At 49.5% G+C, this 22,314-nt stretch overlaps 1 protein-coding gene across 2 annotated transcripts in view; it reads right to left on the bottom strand.

Annotated features, from left to right (window-relative positions):
• Window positions 1-801: 801 nt before the first annotated feature.
• Window positions 802-22,314, bottom strand: part of mrpl1 (mitochondrial ribosomal protein L1) — a 23,216-nt gene continuing 1,703 nt past the window's right edge. For both annotated transcript variants that reach the window (XM_056291451.1, XM_056291458.1), the window contains exons 2-9: window positions 18,396-18,504; window positions 16,810-17,074; window positions 15,045-15,125; window positions 12,206-12,277; window positions 10,513-10,624; window positions 6,779-6,879; window positions 2,969-3,050; window positions 802-974 (exon numbers count right to left, since the gene is read on the bottom strand). In XM_056291451.1, coding sequence (XP_056147426.1) covers window positions 844-974; window positions 2,969-3,050; window positions 6,779-6,879; window positions 10,513-10,624; window positions 12,206-12,277; window positions 15,045-15,125; window positions 16,810-17,074; window positions 18,396-18,504 — 953 coding nt within the window. In that variant the 3' untranslated portion in view covers window positions 802-843. The remainder of the gene's footprint in view (window positions 975-2,968; window positions 3,051-6,778; window positions 6,880-10,512; window positions 10,625-12,205; window positions 12,278-15,044; window positions 15,126-16,809; window positions 17,075-18,395; window positions 18,505-22,314) is intronic.

Here is a 22,314-nt window from a genome sequence, read left to right as displayed (position 1 = left end):
CGTATCTCACTGTCTGAAACAGCGTGTATGACGAACAGGGTCACATAATCTGACGGGTCACAGAATCCGATCTAACACCGGAACGGCTGCTAAAGGGCAATGCTGCCCCCTGGTGTCCACGAGGATGTCTGCATCACCAGTCACTGGCAAGGGAACCCACCAGTAGTTTGACGACAGGGGCTATTGTGTTGTCTGAGTGTAGGTGGCTGATGAAAGGGTAAATCTGACAAGATGACCCGAGGTCTTCCTGCCACTTTGGTGTGTTTAAAATAAATCAGTTTCCTGCCATTGTTGTGTTGCTGGAGTTCGTCCATTCACCTTCAGCCGATTCTCCGGGGTCGGGTCACGGTGGCAGCAGGTTGAGTAGGGCACTCCAGACGTCCCTCTCCCCAGCAACGCCCTCCAGCTCCTCCTGAGGGATCCCAAGGCGTTCCCAGGCCAGACTGGACATGTAGTCCCTCCAGCTAGTTCTGGGTCTACCCCGGGGTCTCCTCCCAATTGGCCGTGCCCGGTAAACCTCCAAAGGAAGGCGCCCAGGAGGCATCCTGATCAGATGCCCGAACCACCTCAACTGGCTCCATTCAATGTGAAGGAGCAGTGGCTCTACTCCGAGCTCCCTCTGGATGTCCGAGCTCCTCACCCTATCTCTAAGGCTGAGCCCAGACACCCTACGGGGGAAGGGAGGAGTAGGGTTGTTGGAGTTGCAGAACACAAATCAAAGCGTCCTACTTTCCCTACTATTAGGATACACCTGGCGCTGCTCCTGTGTGACAGTGTCGAGCCAGAAGCCGAAACTCAGACGACAAAAACACTTTATTTATATACACGAGCACACATTCCACATTAAACTGCCGACGCTGCCGCTTGTTCCTCTGCCGCTTGTTCCTCTGCCGCTTTCGGCAAAAAGTCTTCAAATTTGAACCACAGCGCTTCGCTTGTGTGACTACTGATGATCGCCCGCTCGATGAAGGGCCCTGTGAAGACAGAGAGAGAGACAGACAGAGAGAGAGAGACAGTCAGACAGAAAAAGAGAGGGAGACAGAGACAGACAGAGAGAGAGAGGGAGACGGAGACAGACAGAGAGAGACAGACAGTCAGACAGAAAAAGAGAGGGAGACAGAGAGAGACAGACAGAGAGAGAGAGGGAGACAGAGACAGACAGAGAGAGACAGACAGTCAGACAGAAAAAGAGAGGGAGACAGAGACAGAGAGAGACAGACAGACAGAGAGAGAGACAGAGACAGACAGAGAGAGACAGTCAGACAGAAAAAGAGAGGGAGACAGAGACAGACAGAGAGAGACAGACAGTCAGACAGAAAAAGAGAGGGAGACAGAGACAGACAGAGAGAGAGACAGACAGACAGACAGAGACAGACAGACAGACAGAGAGAGACAGACAGAGAGAGAGAGAGAGAGAGAGAGGGAGACAGAGACAGACAGAGAGAGAGACAGAGACAGACAGAGAGAGACAGTCAGACAGAAAAAGAGAGGGAGACAGAGACAGACAGAGAGAGAGAGAGACAGAGAGAGAGAGACAGTCAGACAGAAAAAGAGAGAGAGACAGAGACAGACAGAGAGAGACAGTCAGACAGAAAAAGAGAGGGAGACAGAGACAGACAGAGAGAGAGAGAGACAGAGAGAGAGAGAGAGAGACATCAGTAATGTCGGTGTAGAGGACACATTTTGTGCTGTGTCTGCTGTAACCGTCCAATCTGTGTCACCCGTGATTCTTCAGGTTCACTTTATTTTTATCTCGGGAAAGAGAAAACAGCAACCCAGAGGAGAGTGTCAGAAAGAAAAGCGGCACCACAGTACCAAAGTGAGAGTGAGTAGAGAGCATGGAGAGCCTTGGGCTTTCAGAACACTAAGGGCTTAAGACAAGAAACAAACCCAAACCAAATAAAGCTCGTGGTCCCACACCTCCGCCAGCCGAGCACCTCCCATCCCAACAAAACCCACAATAACACAGGTGTTGTGACCGTGACATCCACACAGCCTCACAGCTCAAACACCTCCGTCACCCCCAGAAGATTAAAAAAAAATGGGGGGCACTCAGGTGGCGTAGCGCTCTACTCCGCTGCCTACCACCACGGGGATCGCCGGTTCGAATCCCCGTGTTGCCTCCGGCTCGGTCGGGCGTCCCTACAGACACGATTGGCCGTGTCTGAGGGTGGGAAGCCGGATGGGGGTGTGTGTCCTGGTCGCTGCACTAGCGCCTCCTCTGGTGTGTCGAGGCGCCTGTTCGGGGGGGGGGGGGGGGGATAGCGTGATCCTCCCACGCGCTACGTCCCCCTGGTGAAACTGCTCACTGCCAGGGGAAAAGAAGCAGCTGGTGACTCCACATGTATGGGAGGAGGCATGTGGTAGTCTGCAGCCCTCCCCGGATCAGAGGGGGTGGAGCAGCGACCGGGACGGCTCGGAGGAGTGGGGTAATTGGCTGGATGTAATTGGGGAGAAAAGGGGGAGGGGAGGGGGGGGGACTCCAAGAAAAAACTCAAACTGGTCCTTACAAATATAGCTGGACAACACACACACACACACACACGGTGTCTTGTAAACGTGTCTCCTTCCTACTTCCTCCCTTTGGACGTACTGTGATATACATCAAGTACACTGTGGTACACAGTGACATGCAAAATATGTAAATGAACTTACTAATTAACTAACCCCTGATGTTCAGATGAACTGGTTCACTGTTGTTGTGTCCTCTAGTCTTAGCAGGGCTGTCAGACGGGAGCTAGTGGAGTGTTTAGCCCAGAGTCACGGCCTTCCGGTCCTCAGACAGCATGGCTACCGGGCCGGGCCGTGGCCGTGGCCACTACTCAGATGTGTCGCTGGTAGAACAGCCGAAGCAGCTGGTGTATCTCAGAGTCCACCACCCTGAGTTGGTGACAGAGAGCCGGTCTCCCCCCCACCCCACCCCACCCCCGGTATCGACACGGTGTGAATTAGCTTTCAGGGGGCTTACCGAAACTGGCGGGCCGGTGGGAGCACACGTCCGTCAGTACAAACTGCAGGTTGGTGAAGATGTGTTCTCTGGGCATGCCCACCTGCAGGGAGAGACCACAACCATGTTTCTGAATCACCTTTCAAGACCCTCTGAAATATAAACAACACACTCCAACGCAACCACTAAACAGCCATAGTTCCCCGTGTCTCCCGAGACACTTCATTATTACTTACCTACTTATTTACTTTGGATTTTTCCCCTTTTTCTCCCGATTGTACTTGGCCAATCACCCCATTCCGAGCGGTCCCGGTCGCTGCTCCACCCCCTCTCCCAGTCCCGGGAGGGCTGCAGACTACCACACGGCTCCTCCCATACATGTGGAGTCGCCAGCCGCTTCTTTTCACCTGACAGTGAGGAGTTTCACCAGGCGGACATAGCGCGGCGGAGGATCACGCTATTCCCCCCAGTTCCCCTCCCCCCCACGCAGGCTCCCCAACCGATCCAGAGGAGGCGCTAGTGCAGCGACCAGGACACATACCCACATCAGGCTTCCCACCCGCAGACACGACCAATTGTGTCTGTAGGGATGCCTGACCAAGCTAGAGGTAACACGGGGATTCGAACCGCCGATCCCCATGTTGGTAGGCAACGGAATAGACCGCCACGCTACCTGGACGCCCCATATGAGTTTTTTTTTTTGTTTTTTTTGAGCCTCTCCTGCAGCTTATTTATAACGTCCTCTTCATAGCTTCAATTGTTTCTCCAAATATGCCGAGTAGTACTTGGGTAAAATCAAGCTTTTCTATGCCTCAGACTTCCAAAACCAGCCTGTCAACCAGACCAGCACAATCAGCCTGTCAACCAGACCAGCACAATCAGCCTGTCAACCAGACCAGCACAATCAGCCTGTCAACCAGACCAGCGCAATCAGCCTGTCAACCAGACCAGCACAATCAGCCTGACAACCAGACCAGCACAATCAGCCTATCAACCAGACCAGCATAATCAGCCTGTCAACCAGACCAGCACAATCAGCCTGTCAACCAGACCATCACAATCAACTTCTCAACCAGACCAGCACAATCAACCTGTCAACCAGACCAGCACAATCAGCCTGTCAACCAGACCAGCACAATCAGCCTGTCAACCAGACCAGCGCAATCAGCCTGTCAACCAGACCAGCACAATCAGCCTGACAACCAGACCAGCACAATCAGCCTGTCAACCAGACCATCACAATCAACTTCTCAATCAGACCAGCACAATCAACCTGTCAACCAGACCAGCACAATCAGCCTGTCAACCAGACCAGCACAATCAACCTGTCAACCAGACCAGCACAATCAGCCTGTCAACCAGACCAGCACAATCAGCTTGTAAACCAGACCAGCACAATCAACCTGTCAACCAGACCAGCACAATCAGCCTATCAACCAGACCAGCACAATCAACCTGTCAACCAGACCAGCACAATCAGCCTGTCAACCAGACCATCACAATCAGCCTGTTAACCACACCAGCACAATCAGCCTGTCAACCAGACCAGCACAATCAGCCTGTCAACCAAACCAGCACAATCAGCCTATCAACCAGACCAGCACAATCAGCCTGTCAACCAGACCAGCACAATCAGCTTGTAAACCAGACCAGCACAATCAGCCTATCAACCAGACCAGCACAATCAGCCTATCAACCAGACCAGCACAATCAGCCTGTCAACCAGACCAGCACAATCAGCCTGTCAACCAGAACAGCACAATCAGCCTATCAACCAAACCAGCACAATCAACCTGTCAACCAGACCAGCACAATCAGCCTGTCAACCAGACTAGCACAATCAGCCTGTCAACCAGACCATCACAATCAGCCTGTTAACCACACCAGCACAATCAGCCTGTCAACCAGACCATCACAATCAGCCTGTCAACCAAACCAGCACAATCAGCCTATCAACCAGACCAGCACAATCAGCCTGTCAACCAGACCATCACAATCAACCTGTCAACCAGACCAGCACAATCAGCCTGTCAACCAGACCAGCACAATCAGCTTGTAAACCAGACCAGCACAATCAGCCTGTCAACCAGACCAGCACAATCAACCTGTCAACCAGACCAGCACAATCAGCCTATCAACCAGACCAGCACAATCAGCCTGTCAACTAGACCAGCACAATCAGCCTGTCAACCAGAACAGCACAATCAGCCTATCAACCAGACCAGCACAATCAACCTGTCAACCAGACCATCACAATCAGCCTGTCAACCAGACCATCACAATCAACCTGTCAACCAGACCAGCACAATCAGCCTGTCAACCAGACCAGCACAATCAGCCTGTCAACCAGACCAGCACAATCAACCTGTCAACCAGACCAGCACAATCAGCCTATCAACCAGACCAGCACAATCAGCCTGTCAACCAGACCAGCACAATCAGCCTGTCAACCAGACCAGCACAATCAGCCTATCAACCAGACCAGCACAATCAGCCTGTCAACCAGACCAGCACAATCAACCTGTCAACCAGACCAGCACAATCAGCCTATCAACCAGACCAGCACAATCAGCCTGTCAACCAGACCAGCACAATCAGCCTGTCAACCAGACCAGCACAATCAGCCTATCAACCAGACCAGCACAATCAGCCTATCAACCAGACCAGCACAATCAGCCTGTCAACCAGACCAGCACAATCAGCTTGTAAACCAGACCAGCACAATCAGCCTATCAACCAGACCAGCACAATCAGCCTATCAACCAGACCAGCACAATCAGCCTGTCAACCAGACCAGCACAATCAGCCTATCAACCAGACCAGCACAATCAGCCTATCAACCAGACCAGCACAATCAGCCTATCAACCAGACCAGCACAATCAGCCTGTCAACCAGACCAGCACAATCAGCCTGTCAACCAGACCATCACAATCAGCCTGTCAACCAGACCAGCACAATCAGCCTGTCAACCAGACCAGCACAATCAGCCTGTCAACCAGACCAGCACAATCAACCTGTCAACCAGACCAGCACAATCAGCCTGTCAACCAGACCAGCACAATCAACCTGTCAACCAGACCATCACAATCAACCTGTCAACCAGACCAGCACAATCAACCTGTCAACCAGACCATCACAATCAACCTGTCAACAAGACCAGCACAATCAACCTGTCAATCAGACCAGCACAATCAACCTGTCAATCAGACCATCACAATCAACCTGTCAACCAGACCAGCACAATCAGCCTGTCAACCAGACCAGCACAATCAGCCTGTCAACCAGACCAGCACAATCAACCTGTCAACCAGACCATCACAATCAACCTGTCAATCAGACCAGCACAATCAACCTGTCAATCAGACCAGCACAATCGTGCCGCCCTGTTTTGAACATACGAGCCTTAAAGACGAGCTCTCGGATCCTCTGGGAAGGGTCTGCTCACTCTCCCCACAGTTACACCAAACACTCTGACGCAGTGTTAAGACTTAAACCTTCTTTTGAATATAGCTTTTAATTAAAACTGCTTCTTATCTTCTCGTTTACACTACTTTTTTTACTTGCTACATCGTTATTGTTCATATTCCTGTGGCCTTTAACTTCTCCAGTTTTTATTATTCTTCCAATGTTCTTCTTCTCCCCTCTCTCTATCTTGCGCTGCAGCTCTTGCGCCGTCCTGTAAACAGCTTTGGACTGACTGTGTGTGTGTGTGTGTGTGTGTGTGTGAACTGTGCTGTGTGGACCAAGCTGCCTTCCTAAAGGACGATTCCTGCAGTAAGAACAGAAGGGACGCTGGTTATCGGTTAGTATGTTCTGGTGCTGTGACCCACCGTGGCGATCTGGGTTCGGACGTAGCAGTTTTCCTCCACCAGGTACTCATGGCCATTCTTAAACAACTCCATCATGTTGGGGATGTTTGGGCTAACCGAGCCTGTGACACAGAGAGAGAACATGATGTTAGATCATCTCCCCCTCCCCCTCTCCCCAATTGTACCCGGCCAATTACCCCACTCTTCCGAGCCGTCCCGGTCTCTGCTCCACCCCCTCTGCCGATCCGGGGAGGTTCTGCAGACTACCACATGCCTCCTCCCATACATGTGGAGTCACCAGCCGCTGCTTTTCCCCTGACAGTGAGGAGTTTCGCCAGGGGGGGGGGGGCGTAGCGCGTGAGAGGATCACGCTATTCCCTCCCAGTTCCCCCTCCCCCCCTGGACAGGCGCCAGAACCGACCAGAGGAGGCGCTAGTGCAGCGACCAGGACACACACCCACACCCGGCTTCCCACCCACGGACACGGCCAATTGTGTCTGTAGAGACGCCCGACCAAGCTGGAGGTAACACGGGGATTCGAACCAGCGATCCCTGTGTTGGTAGGCAACGGAACAGACCGCTGCACTACCCGGACGCCCCCGAATGCTATTTTTCTCATCTTTTTTTTAATTTAAATAAAGAGGTAATAAATAAAATAAATTAAAATAAAAATGTCTTCATTTTAAATTGTCTGATAATAATCTTGGGGTGTGTAATAAGGGGAAATATCTTGGACATTATGTTACGGAACAAATGACAGACGATGGTGGCGTTTATAGACAACGCCGCATGATGTACGCACAAGCAAACACTCTGTCACGCAAGTTTGGTATGTGTTCAGTTAGTGTGAAGATGTCTCGTTTCAGAGCATATTGTATGCCACTTTATACTGCCCCCCTGTGGTCAAACTACAAAAAATACTGCACACCTGTGGTCAAACCACATATTGTATGACACTTTATATTGCCCCCCTGTGGTCAAACTACAAAAAATACTGCACACCTATGGTCAAACTACATATTGTACGCCACTTTATATTGCCCCCCTGTGGTCAAACTACAAAAATACTGCACACCTGTGGTCAAACTACATATTGTACGCCACTTTATACTGCCCCCCTGTGGTCAAACTACAAAAAATACTGCACACCTGTGGTCAAACCACATATTGTACGCCACTTTATACTGCCCCCCTGTGTCAAACTACAAAAAATACTGCACACCTGTGGTCAAACTACATATTGTATGCCACTTTATACTGCCCCCCTGTGGTCAAACTACAAAAAATACTGCACACCTGTGGTCAAACTACATATTGTACGCCACTTTATACTGCCCCCCTGTGGTCAAACTACAAAAAATTCTACACACCTGTGGTCAAACTACATATTGTACGCCACTTTATACTGCCTCCCTGTGGTCAAACTACAAAAAATACTGCACACCTGTGGTCAAACCACATATTGTACACCACTTTATACTGCCCCCCTGTGGTCAAACTACAAAAAATATTGCACACCTGTGGTCAAACTACATATTGTACGCCACTTTATACTGCCCCCCTGTGGTCAAACTACAAAAAATACTGCACACCTGTGGTCAAACTACATATTGTACGCCACTTTATACTGCCCCCCTGTGGTCAAACTACAAAAAATACTGCACACCTGTGGTCAAACTACATATTGTACGCCACTTTATACTGCCCCCCTGTGGTCAAACTACAAAAAAGCAAGCTTACAGAGGCTTCGAGTAGCTTATCATGATACTATGAGAATACTACTAAAAGACCTAGGTGGTGTAGTGCAAGTGAAATGTTTGTGGCTGCAGGAGTCAGTACTTTCCTGGCTCTTCTAAGAAAGCTCATGTATAAATTTATTTGCCGGCTCAATGACTCTGATAATGTAATCATCAAGCGTTTAACTAATATAAGATTCAGTGCCACACACTACCAATCCCGAGACCACTGGTATAACCGCCTTCTTATAAGACACTGTCTTGTTCCATTAATGTTGTTTTATTGTGTTTACTCTGTGTGTTGTCTGGGGTTTGTCTTTCACCCATTTGTCTTTGTTATGGACCGTGAGTCTGCAATAAAGTTTTGAATTGAATTGAATTGAATAACTAAAACTAGCTGCGTTGAACTATACCCTGCATCAACTTTTACGCAGTATTTGTACATATCTTCAAAATAAAGAAAAATGGCTGTACGGGTGGTGTAGCGGTCTATTCCGTTGCCTACTAACATGGGGGTCGCCGGTTGAATCCCGATGTTGCTGCCGGCTTGGTCGGGCGTCCCTACAGACACAATTGGCCGTGTCTGCGGGCGGAAAGCTGGATGTGGGTGTGTGTCCTGGTCACTGCACTAGCGCCTCCTCTGGTTGGTCAGGACACCTGTTCAAGGGGGAGAGGGAACTCGGGGGGAATAGCGTGATCCACCCACAAGCTACGTCCCCCTGGTGAAACTCCCTCACTGTCAGGTGACAAGAAGCGGCTGGTGACTCCACATGTATCGGAGGAGACATGTGGTAGTCTGCAGCCCTCCCCGGATCAAGAGGGTGGAGCAGAGACCGGGACGGCTCAGAGGTGCGGGGTAATTGGCCGGATACAATTCGGGAGACAAAGGGAAAAAAGCAAAAACAAAAACAGAACTATTTTTCATGGTTTTTAACTCGGCACAAACAGAATCAAGTGATTCTTTAACGCCTGCCATCTGCCTTTCATCTCCATCATTTTCCTTGACGGCTTATTTCACTCCTGCAACCACGCCGGAGTTGTTACTGACGTATCTTTGTCGGGGCATCCGATCTGCTGTTGGTCAGGAGAGAGAGAGAGATGAGACATGGGGAAGAATGGTAGTCGTCTCCATGTCTTCGACTCTTCTCCTCTTTAACTGCAGGAGGCTAAGAGGGTGTAACGGCAACAGGTATTAAACCTTCTTCCACCGTCGTTACCTTAACCGGGTTGGAATCTGAGTCGATAGTGGTGCATGTTGTCTATGAGTGCACCCTTAGCTTCAGCTTGCCCGTTGGCCTTTTTCTCTTTTCTGAGCCTTTCATTTTGGTTTATTGCTGTTACCCGAAAGTAGCTGGGTAGAATTACTGTCAAAACAGGTTAAGACAGCTGTTTTGTTCACACTATATGAAAACAGATTGGCGGAGTTCATCCAAACACAATTGGTTAGGGTGCCTTCCTGGCTGAACCCCCAATCGGAATTCTCGATGCAGCACGAATTGGCTGAACTGTGGCATAGCTCCTCTTTCCAACACAGCCGACATGGACAGTTGTACGGACACAGTAAGAATTTTCACAAAATTAAGCCGAAAAGGAACCTGATGTGAAAATGTAAAAGATGGATGGATATTCCTTGATAAAGTGCTAGAAGATTCAAATTCCAGTGGAAGTCGAATATACAGCGGACACTCGCCTCCATCTTTTTTTTTCTTTTCGATTTTACGACCACGAAGCGTGTGAACGTGAACGACTCGGATGGCTGGGTTGTGATGTATTCCTGACTTGGGGAAAAGTAGGGTCCTGACATGACTTTGGCAGACAAAGCTAGCACTAGCAACTGTCAGTAGTACTGTCAATTACTAATGAAGAACCCTGAGGCCCTGGCCCGTGATTAGATTTTTTTTTTTGAGTGATCTTTTAACCTGAGATCAAGAAATAAACTGATAAAAATGATAATACAACAGCAGGTTGAGAAACGGTGTGCTAAGTGGTTTGACGGTCAGCTGGAATTTCTCCATTCACCTCGCTTGTTTTTGGGAAACTTCTTCCTTAGTTTGTTCTTCAGCGGGGTTAACTTTGGAACCATTTCTGGTACTGAGACATAAAAGTCTGCTGTGATCTCGTCCTCCAAGATCTGAAATGCAACCGACAAGATATGCAAAGGTTATGAAGTAAATCATTAAAAAAATAAAAGGCCAATGAAAACAGTAAAATATTGCAGAGGAAGCGTAGACCCTTAAAGGTCCACGAAGAAGAAAGAAGAAAGCCACGTTATTTTGTCATTGTACAGCTGTTCGGTTACAATGAAATTCGTCTTCTGCATGGAACCCATCCTACTGTTTAGGAGCAGTGAGCAGCTGCAGCACCCGGGGACCAACTCCGGCTCTTCTTTCCATTGCCTTGCTCAGGCACACAGACAGGAGTATTAACCCTAACATGCATGTCTTTTTGATGGTGGGAGGAAACTGGAGCACCCGGAGGAAACCCACGCAGACACGGGGAGAACATGCAAACTAAGTGTCTCATCTCATATCATCTCGTCTCATCATCAGCCACTTCTCCGGGGTCGGGTCGTGGTTGCAGCAAGCGAAGTAGGGCACTCCAGATGTCATTCTCCCCAGCAACGCCCTCCAGCTCCTCCTGGGGGATCCCAAGGCGTTCCCAGGCCAGATCGGACATGTAGTCCCTCCAGTGAGTTCTGGGTCTACCCCGGGGTCTCCTCCCAGTTGGATGTGCCCGGAAAACCTCCAAAGGAAGGCGCCCAGGAGGCATCCTAATCAGAGGCCCAAACCAGCTCAACTAGCTCCTTTCAATGCGAAGGAGCAGCAGCTCTACGCCGAGCTCCTTCCAGATGTCCGAGCTCCTCACCCTATCTCTAAGGCTGAGCCCAGACACCCTACGGAGGAAACTCATTTCAGCGCTTGTATCCGTGACCTCACCCTTTTGGTCACGACCCACAGCTCATGACCATAGGTGAGGGTTGGAACGAAGATTGACTGGTAAATTGAGAGCTTTGCCTTCCGGCTCAGCTCCCTCTTCACCACAACGGTCCGCTACAACGTCCACATTACTGCTGATGCTGCACCAATCCGCCTGTCAATCTCCCGCTCCATCCTACCCTCACTCGTGAACAAGACCCCGAGATACTTGAACTCCTTCACTTGAGGCAACAACTCATCCCCAACCCAGAGGGCGCAATCCACCATTTTCCAGTAGAGAACCACGGCCTCAGACTTGGAGGTGCTGACTCTCATCCCGGCCATTTCACACTCAATTGCAAACCGCCCCAGTGCGTGCTGGAGGTCGTGTTCTGATGAAGCCAACAAAACCACATCATCTGCCAAGAGCAGAGATGTAATTCTGAGGTTCCCAGAACGGACACACTCCTCACCTTGGCTGCGCCTTGAGATCCTGTCCATGAGTATCACAAGCAGACAAGGGACAACCTTGGTGGAGTCCGAAACCCACAGGAAACGTGTTTGATTTCGTGCCGAGAATGCGGACACAGCTCTCACTTTGGTTATACAAGGGTCAGACTGGACTCTTTACAGACAGACTTAAGACAGATTAATAAAAAGGTTTACGGACAAACAGATATGCAGAAAGATTGGAAGATAGACAGTCCGACAAAACAGACAGATTAATAGAAAGACAGAAAGATTATCACACAGACTGACAGATTTAATTAACATCTAAAATATTTACACCAACTCACCTTTTCTATGAGCTCTGGTCCTCCAGCCAACATGGCTCCATGGTCCAGAGCGACTCTGGCCTGATCAGGATTCTGTCAAGAACAGCAGAGATGGCGTTCTTCATTTAGGTTTGTCAAGGTGTGTCAGTCTGCCAGACCTTTCTGATGTCATTTGCTATGGCAGTTAACATTCACATCGGATTTGGACCCCATGGTCTACACCGCCTGCTATGAATTTTAAATAGGATCTGCTTGCACATTTGTGTGATAAAGAGGGCAAGATGATGAGAGTAGTTGTATGAATACACAATGTGGAAATATCAGCATGCTGGTGGAAATCACAAATCAAATACAACCTAACAACTAGAGGCAGAACAGGACAAACTGTCTAAAGTTTTAATGTTCTTTCTCTAATCCCAGATGTATAACATTTAGTAAAGACCTAGTCCAGTCATTTTGACTCAGTCAGACAAGTTTTATTCATTCATCCATCTTCAGCCGATTCTCCGGGGTCGGGTCGTGGTGGCAGCAAGCTAAGTAGGGCACTCCAGACGTCCTTCTCCCCAGCAACGCCCTCCAGCTCCTCCTGGGGGATCCCAAGGCATACCCAGGCCAGATCGGACATATAGTCCCTCCATCAAGTTCTGGGTCTACCCCAGGGTCTCCTCCCAGTTGGACGTGCCCGGAAAACCTCCAATGGAAGGCGCCCAGGAGGCATCCTAATCAGATGCCTGAACCACCTCAACTGGCTCCTTTCGACGCGAAGGAGCAGCGGCTTTACTCCGAGCTCCCTATGCTATCTCTAAGGCTGAGCCCAGACACCCTACGGAGGAAACTCATTTCACCCTTTTGGTCACGACCCACAGCTCATGACCATAGGTGAGGGTTGGAACGAAGATTGACTGGTAAATTGAGAGCTTTGCCTTCCGGCTCAGCTCCCTCTTCACCACAACGGTCCGGGACAACGTCAGCATTACTGCTGATGCTGCACCAATCCGCCTGTCAATCTCCCGCTCCATCCCACCCTCACTCGTGAACAAGACCCTGAGATACTTGAACTCCTTCACTTGAGGCAACAACTCATCCCCAACCCGGAGGGAGCAATCCACCATTTTCCAATAGAGACAAGTTTCATTGTGTAATATTAATGTTAGGGGTAATTTTTCCATCTTCAGGACTATCATTTGATTTCTTATAACTGTTTTAGCGGCCTCTCTCTGAACATAAACAATTCTCAGGAGGTTGACTTCACCACAATCATTATTGATAGCTAGCATGACGTTGCTAGGCAACTATTCAAAAACACACCAATAGTCAGACTGATGATGACAATTCATTGACTGTCCAATCAAATCAGAGTACTAGATGATATCATTTATTATCAGTTGACTGGTTTTCCGAAATGGTTATGTTGACAACCAGGAAGAGAGTTTCCCAAGGGGCTTTAGTCATATTTTCATAACAACAGCAGTTCTGATATTTTGAGAAACACTACATTAACAAACCTTCTGTTAAAAAAAAAAAAAACAAGAATAGAAATGTCATGTCCACTGCCTGGGGAATCACATCTGTATCCCTGTTGGCTATAAGGATCAAATCCCATCAGGAATTCTCTCTGCTGTGTCCCCAGCAACCTCCCTACTGTCCTCATAAATCTATATATAAAATACTCCATGGGGCAAACTGTTCATTCCCCTTTCTTTTTCTTTTTTTGGATTTGTTTCCCCCTTTTTCTCCCCACTCTTCCAAGCCGCCCCAGTCGCTGCTCCACCCCCTCTGCCCACCCGGGGAGGGCTGCAGACTACCACATGCCTCCTCTGATACATGTGGAGTCGCCAGCCGCTTCTTTTCACCTGACAGTGAGGAGTTTCACCAGGGGGACGTAGCTTGTGGGAGGATCACGCTATTCCCCCCAGTCCCCCCCCCCCCGAACAGGCGCCCCGACCTACCAGAGAAGGTGCTAGTGTAGCGACCAGGACACATACCCACATCCAGTTTCCCACCCGCAGACACGGCCAATTGTGTCTGTAGGGATGCCCGATCAAGCCGGAGGTAACGCAGGGATTCGAAGTTTTCACATATCAATTTGAATTTCACTTGATGTGTTTCACTTGTTGACGGTGACACTTACCACAAAGTTTTAAAAAAGGGATAGAAATACAGATATAGTATGCACGTTTCCTGTTTTGAGCATATTGGAAATTTGGATTTCCATCATGTATAGGCATTAGCATTAGATAGCATTAATAAGTAGTGCTGGGTACCTGGCTAAATCCAGGCCTGAGGGAATGCAGAGAACATGACAAGGTCTCGGTCCACTGACTCCAAACCAACAACCTCACAAACATCCATCCATCCATTACCTGAACCGCTTATCCTACTCTCAGGGTCGCGGGGATGCCGGAGCCTATCCCAGCAGTCATTGAGCGGCAGGTAGGGAGACACCCTGGACAGGCCGCCAGGCCATCACACAGGGCCGACACACACACACATTCACCCCTAGGGACAATTTAGTATGGCCGAGTCACCTGACCTACATGTCTTTGGACTGGGAGAAAACCGGAGCCCCCGGAGGAAACCCACGCAGACACGGGGAGAACATGCAAACCCCACACAGAGGAGGACCCAGGATGACCCTCCAAGGTTGGACTACCCCGGGGCTCGAACCCAGGACCTTCTTGCTGTGAGGTGACCACGCTAACCACTGCGCCACCATGCCGCCTGGCGTCCCTGGGTGACCTCACAAACAAACACCACACAACGTGCCACACAATACTAAAACAATGCATCAGCAACAATTATCTGTGAAATAACAAGGCCACGATGGCAATGAGGGAAGTTGAAAAGAGAGAATAATTACCTCGGTGAAAACCAAAACTTTGTTCAGCTCCTTGAAGGGGTGAGGTAAGTGCACGATGCTGACAAAGGGATCGACTTTTTTCTGCAAGGGGGGAGAAAGACTCGAATAAGAGAAGCCATCAATATTCAACGTGTCCCAGAACAGACGACACGGGCAAAAACAGCGACAAGAAAAAGGAACATCAGCAGTGCTGGTCTCGTCGTTTGTGCGTGGCAAGTACAAAACTTATTCAATTAAGTATTAAAGGCATTCCACCACCAGTTTCACTTTCCACCTCCCAGGAGCACACCTACTCCATTATGGAACGAACCATCAGTTTTACACAGGTGAGCGTGGAGCCGTCGACACCCGTCTGTTGTGCACAGACAGTCGAGCTGAGGGGTACGAGATGCTGTATGGTGCGTAACGTACGCGTGTCAGAGTGTCAATCAAAACTGCTGAGGGTGAAACGTTGTGAGGTAGTTTGTATTACACAGATTTGATGAAAGCTGTGGTATGCCGGGAGGCGGCACACTGAACTGGCGGTTACCGCTGCTGCCCCGCAGCAAGAGGCTCCTGGTTGGAGTAGGGATGTTCTCCGCCATGCTGGCGCTGGTCTCATCTGGCTCTGTTCTTCCGCAGACGTGCAGGTTGGCTGAATTAAAGACTCTAGTGCCCCTTCTCCACTACTCGGTACCGCCCCAACTCGCCCTTTTCTCGTTTTCCATGACTGGAAAGTACCGGCATTTTGGTAACTGTTACCACTTTTCTGGTACCGCCCTTTGCCGAGGATCCAGAAATACTGGAGCGGCTACCAAAACCAATGCAGACCTCTGACTGGTCAGAGAAACACGTCACTGCCTCATTTCATCAATGTGCGCGTGGGATATCACCCGGCATTTTTAAATACCGAAGCGGTCGAAGTGGAGTTAGCTTAACAGCAGTTTAACCAGGCGTCGCTATGGCGACCAGCTACACTCAGAGGCTACTGTCGCGGTAATGGAAAATGACACAAAAGCGAGTCGAGTCGGTACCACGCAGGGGAAAAGGGGCATAAATGGCCCATGGGGGGTGTGTGTGTGTGTGTGTGTGTGTGTGTGTGTGTGTGTGTGTGCCTTCTGCTAATAGACGTGTTGTGAGTTCAAATCCCCTTTCTGATGTGAGAAGAAAGTTTCATAGAAAAGCAAACTTTTTTCTTTTGGATCCCCCCCCCCCCTCCCTTTTTTCTCCCCAATTGTATCCCAACAATTACCCCACTCCTCCAGGCCTTCCCGGTCGCTGCTCCGCCCCCTCTGCCGATCCGGGGAGGGCTGCAGACTACCACATGCCTCCTCCGATACACATGGAGTCGCCAGCCGCTTCTTTTCACCTGACAGTGAGGAGTTTCGCCAGGGGGACGTAGCGAGTGGGAGGATCACGCTATTCCCCCCAGTCCCCCCCCTCGAACAGGTGCCCCGACCGACCAGAGGAGGCGCTAGTGCAGCCAAAAGGACACATATCCACATCCAGCTTCCCACCCGTAGACACGGCCAATTGTGTCTGTAGGGACGCCCGACCAAGCCGGAGGTAAGACAGGGATTCGATCCGGCGAGTCCCGTGTCAGTGTATATTCTTAGTATAATGAATGTATAATGAATACCATGAGCAGTATGAAGGACGGTGCGGAGTGTTATCAAACAACCACTAACCATCAGTAAACAATATTATCTTTATCTTCTACAACTCCACTTCCTGCAACCCCACAAGAAAAATGAAATACAAAAGCTAGAGAGCGCTCTTTCCCCACCTTCTTCTCCAGCGTCATGTCGAGCTTCAGGTCGATGTACACGGGCTGGTTGAGCGGGGTGAAGTCCAGCTCCTGGAAGTGCTTCAGCAGGTCGATGGCGGCCATGGCGTCATACACCTCCCTCAGATAGAGCTTCTTTATGTACACGTCGTCAATGGGCACCGACACCGTCTTCCCATACAGTTTGCGTTTGTCTTTGTCGTCGTTGGTCCGCTTCTCCTTTTTTGCCGCCTTCTTTTCCTCCTCCTTGGTTTTCCTTCTTAACCTGCAGGCGGGAAAATGACAGGTAGGATAAATTAGATGGGACATTTGATGCCCTTTCTTTGCCCCTCAGCAGGGCAACAGAGTATTTACCGTGTGTAGATCAACACACAAGAGATGTTTTCATCTCGTCGAGAGAGGATATGATGTTCTTAAGGAATACATATTTTCACATTTTTGCTCTCCAGTTTATTATTCAGACGCCAAATGTTATGTTGCATGCTGCGATTTGTGCAGAAATTTTATGTTTGTCAGAGACTTGGTGGACCGTGTTTCATGTCAATGCAGGCTTTTGCCATGATGCAGAAGTGCTGTTGGTAAATATTTCTGATTTCAGCTGAAATAGTTTTCTGATCGCTGGCTTCCTCTCTGTCTTCTCACTTGTCTGGAAGACCCCTGTACAAGCTGGGAAACGTCACATTTTTGTTTTAGAATGAAACACTTGCTGCTGGAAAGTTGGAAAAAGACCATCACTGTCCTTGTCCGATGTAAACAAATAACATTAATTACCAAAATAGCTTTTAGATCCATTCTTAATGAGTCATAATAGTTTTATCTGATGTCACTATAAACAGGATCGGGTTTTCGCGCCTCTTTCTTTTTGATTTTTTCTCCCAAATTGTACCTGGCCAATCACCCCACTCTTCCGAGCCGTCCCGGTCGCTGCTCCGCCCCCTTTGCTGACCCGGGGAGGGCTGCAGACTACCACATGCCTCCTCCCATACATGTGGAGTCACCAGCTGCTTCTTTTCACCTGACAGTGAGGAGTTTCGCCAGGGGGACGTAGTGCGTCACGCTACTCCCCCCAGTTCCTCCCTCCCCCCGAACAGGCGCCCCGACCGACCAGAGGAGGCGCTAGTGCCGCGACCGGGACACATACCCACATCCAGCTTCCCACCCGCAGACACGGCCAATTGTGTCTGTAGGGACGCCCGACCAAGCCGGAGGCAACACGGGGATTCGAACCAGCGATCCTCGTGTTGGTAGGCGACGGAATAGACCGCTACGCTACCCGGACGCCCTGTTTTCGCGCCACTTTTGTGTTTGCTAACCCTCCCGCTACCCTAGCCTACATTACCGGGACGGTAATGCCACCTTTGAAAGTGGGAGAGCATACCAAATACATCCACCCCTGAAAAAAACAAAACAAAGTAGGCCGAAATATAGAGCCGATGATATACATCTTGATCATTTATTTCAAATATCTATCAACCAAAACTTATATTGTTTTGGTACACCCCTAATGAATGTGAAGCAGAATATTGTTGAACCAACAGACTTTCAAATGATACTCTCTCCATGGAAGGGAGAGCTGGTAAACTCACTTGTAATCACCGACGGTCCTGACGGGGATATACGTCGGCAGAACCTGAGAGATCCTGGAGCAAGTCGGAGAGCCGGCATTCACCAGCTGCCTCTGACATCCTGCTAACACTGGAGGGAGAGGAGACAGTGAGTAGGATATGGGAGTAAAAGGTCAAAGGTTGGGATGATGACCCTAACCTAGTGCTGGGCGATATGAAAATATTATCACCACAATAATCGGTGTATTTTACACCACACCAATATACATCACCATGTCTGCTTACATACACTGACAAGCCAAAGCATTATGACCACCTGCCTAATACGCTGTTGGTCTTCCATGTGCCACCAAAACAGCACCAATCTGCCTAGGCGTGGACTCTGTAAGACCCCTGAAGGTGTCCTCTGGTATCTGGTGCTAAAACATTAGCAGCAGGTGCTTCAAGTCGTGTAAGTCATGAGGTGAAGCCGTCGTAGATCGGACTGTTGCTCAATCGGATTGAGAGCTGGAGAATTTGGAGGCCAGGGCAACAGCTTGAACACTTCATCAAGTTCCTCGAACCATTCCCGAACAATGTGTGCAATGAGGCAGGGCACATTGTCCCGCTGAAAGAAGCTGCTGCCGGTAGGGAATACCACTGCCATGAAGGGGTGTACCTGGTCTGCAACGATTTTTAGGTGGATGGCACACGTCAAATTGATGTCCACATGAATGGCGGGACCCAGGGTTCCTCAGCAGAACATTGCTCAGAGCGTCACACTCCCTCCATCAGCTCTTCGTCTTCCCACAGTGCACCCTGGTGCCATCACTTCCCCAGGTTAACTGCACACACATACACGGCCATCCGCATGATCTAAAAGAAAACGAGACTCATCGGACCAGTTGACCTTTTTCCACTGCTCCAAGGTCCAGTTCCGATGCTCTTGTGCTCATTGTTGGTGCTTTCGACGGTGGACAGGGGTCATCATGGGCACTCTGACCACTCTGCAGCTCGAGTCCCCATGTTACCTCCAGCTTGGTCGGGCATCGGCGCCTGTTTGGGGGGGAGGGGGAACTGGAGGGAATAGCGTGACCCTCCCACGCGTTACGTCCCCCTGGTGAAACTCCTCAGTATCAGGTGAAAAGAAGCGGCTGGCGACTCCACATGTATGGGAGGAGGCATGTGGTAGTCTGCAGCCCTCCCCGGATCAGCAGAGGGGGTGGAGCAGAGATCAGGACGGCTCAGAAGAGTGGGGTAATTGGACGGGTGCAATTGGGGAAAAAAAAAAAGGGGGGGGGGGATACTGTGCCACAGTAGACCTTCTGTCAGTTCAGACCAGACGGAATAGCCTTTGTTGCCCTCAAGCATCTTTGAGCCTTGGGCACCCAACATCCTGTCACCGGTTTGTGGTTTGTCCCTCCTCGGACCACTGCCGGTAGGTACTCGCCACTGCTGACTGGGAGCACCCCGAAAGCCTTGACGTTTCTGATGCTCTGAGCCAGTCGTCTAGCCATAACAATCTGGCCTTTGTCAAAGGAACTCGGGTCTTTACTCCTGCCCATCTCTCCTGCATCCAACACGTTGACCATGAGAACTGTTACCGTCTGATCTCCCCAGCGCTTGACGTGTGCCCTCGTTTGGAGATGACCAATGTTATTCAGTTCACCTGTGAGTGGTCATAATGTTTTGGCTCATCCGTGTATGTAAACATACCATGTTTAAGGATCCAGGTGAGGTTCATCACATTGAACTGTTTGCTAACGTAAAGTATACTAAAGCTAGTTTTCAAATATTACTCTTTCAAATACTTCATACTTCATTTTGTGAGAAATTGTAGGCAATAGATTTTCATTCATTTAGACAACAAAACTGTGTATCACTATGTGACAGTATTTCAATTTCATGCTGATACCATACCATGGAGAGACATTAAATGATATTGAATTATTGCCCCCTACTACAACCTCACCTTCATAGCCTACATCGGACATGGGCAACTGGCGGCCCACGGGCCGCATTCGGCCCCCATCCTCACTCAGTATGGCCCATGGGTCAATTTCCGCTTGCTTCGTTGGAAGCAAGCGGGCCTTTTGACCACATTTGAACCGGATCCCAACTGTAATTATACTGTCCACTGATAGAGGGCGCTCCCTCGAAACACAAGAGGCCTATAGCCAAGCAACTGCTTGTATATGGTCTCGTCTTGGCTTCAGCGGGCTTCTTCCGCAACGACGCGCAACGAGAGACATGAGCTGCAAAAAACGAAAACCTGACCTAGAGAAGTGTGTCTTCCAGGCACGCTGGGAAACACAACATCTTTTTACGGAATTCAAAGGCAAACCTATCAGGAGCGATTTGTGACAGAAGGGTACCAGCAAGAGTTAAAGGGAAGGTTTACAAGATGGCTGTGAGACCAGCTATGTTATATGGTTTGGAGACAGCGGCACTGACGAAAAGGCAGGAGGCAGGGGTGGAGGTGGCAGAGTTGAAGATGCTAGTATTTTTATTGGGAGTGATGAAGAAGAACAGGATTAGGAACGAGTATATTAGAGGGACAGCTCAGGTTGGACGGTTTGGAGACAAAGCAAGAGAGACAAGATTGAGATGGTGTGGACATGTGTGGAGGAGAGATGCTGGGTATACTGGGAGAAGGATGCTGAATATGGAGCTGCCAGGGAAGAGGAGAAGAGGAAGGCCAAAGAGGAGGTTTATGGATGTGGTGAGGGAGGACATGCGGGTGGCTGGTGTGACAGAGGAAGACGCAGAGGACAGGAAGAGATGGAAACGGATGGTCCGCTGTGGTGCCCCCTAATGGGAGCAGCCGAAAGTAGTAGTAGGAGTAGAAAGGCAAACCTATGTGTTTAGTTAGTGTGGCTGGAAACAAAATCAGCCATGAAGGATTTCAATTTGAGTCACCACAACAATACCACGCACAAAGATAAACATGGTACGTACATCGGAGGTGCCAGAGCTGCTATCATCGCTGACCTGAAAGGAAAACTACACCGACAGCAGAGCCTTTTTACCAAAGCCACGTCCACACGGGTGTCCTCTCCCAAGGCGTCTTCTGCTGTTTGCCTTGAGCTTGCTAAAGCAAAGGAGCCCCTGTCACATGGCACAACACGGAAGCTATGTGCAGTAGAGACGGCTAAAGCTTTTGGAGAGGATAACACGGCTAAGAACTTTGAAACAGTCTCTCTATTCCGTCGCACAGTGATGCCAAGAATTTCTGACATTCAAAATCACGTCAAGGGAAAGCCAAAACAAGTCATGCATGACTGCAAGTACAAGTTGGATGACAGCACAGATGTGATGGATGTTAGCCAGCTTCTTATTTACACCATTTACAATTCATTTGAAGTGCACGAGGAGTTACTGAAATCGGTGTCTTTGTATGACACTACCAAGGGCAAGGATGTTGTCAACACTGTTAAAAGTGTTGTGAGGGCGGGGGCTTTGAGAAGCTTTCAGCTGCTGCTACCGATGGTGCACCATCAATGCAAGGAAGTCGCACTTGATTCACCGGGCTCCTCCAACAGAGCGGCATTGACTGTCCAACATTGTACTGCATCATACATCAGGTGGGTAATATCATTGCTAGCTAACTATTAATATATGGTTATTAATGTGGGTTGTCTTTGTGAGATTTTTTTATCATAGGCTAAATCCTATTTCATTTTGCTCTTACAGGGGGCCCTCTTGTGCCAAGACAATGAACTTCAGCCATGCCCCGGGTTTAGCTGCCAAGGTTACCAATCTCATTCGAGGGGGGAACAGGTCTCTCAGTCATAGGAAGTTTGTAGCCTGTTTGGATGAAGCGAGTGCCGCTTATGGGGATTTACAGATGCACACTGAGACCAGATGGATGAGATCAGGCAGGGTGGAGTGGAGAGTCAACCAAATTACAACACAACAGAAACAAAAGCACCTCACCTGTTGGAACACAAAATCACACACA

The sequence above is a fragment of the Lampris incognitus genome, chromosome 1, assembly GCF_029633865.1.
Source record: "Lampris incognitus isolate fLamInc1 chromosome 1, fLamInc1.hap2, whole genome shotgun sequence".
Classification (NCBI taxonomy): Eukaryota; Metazoa; Chordata; class Actinopteri; order Lampriformes; family Lampridae; genus Lampris; species Lampris incognitus.
This window is presented reverse-complemented; position numbering and strand designations above follow the sequence as displayed.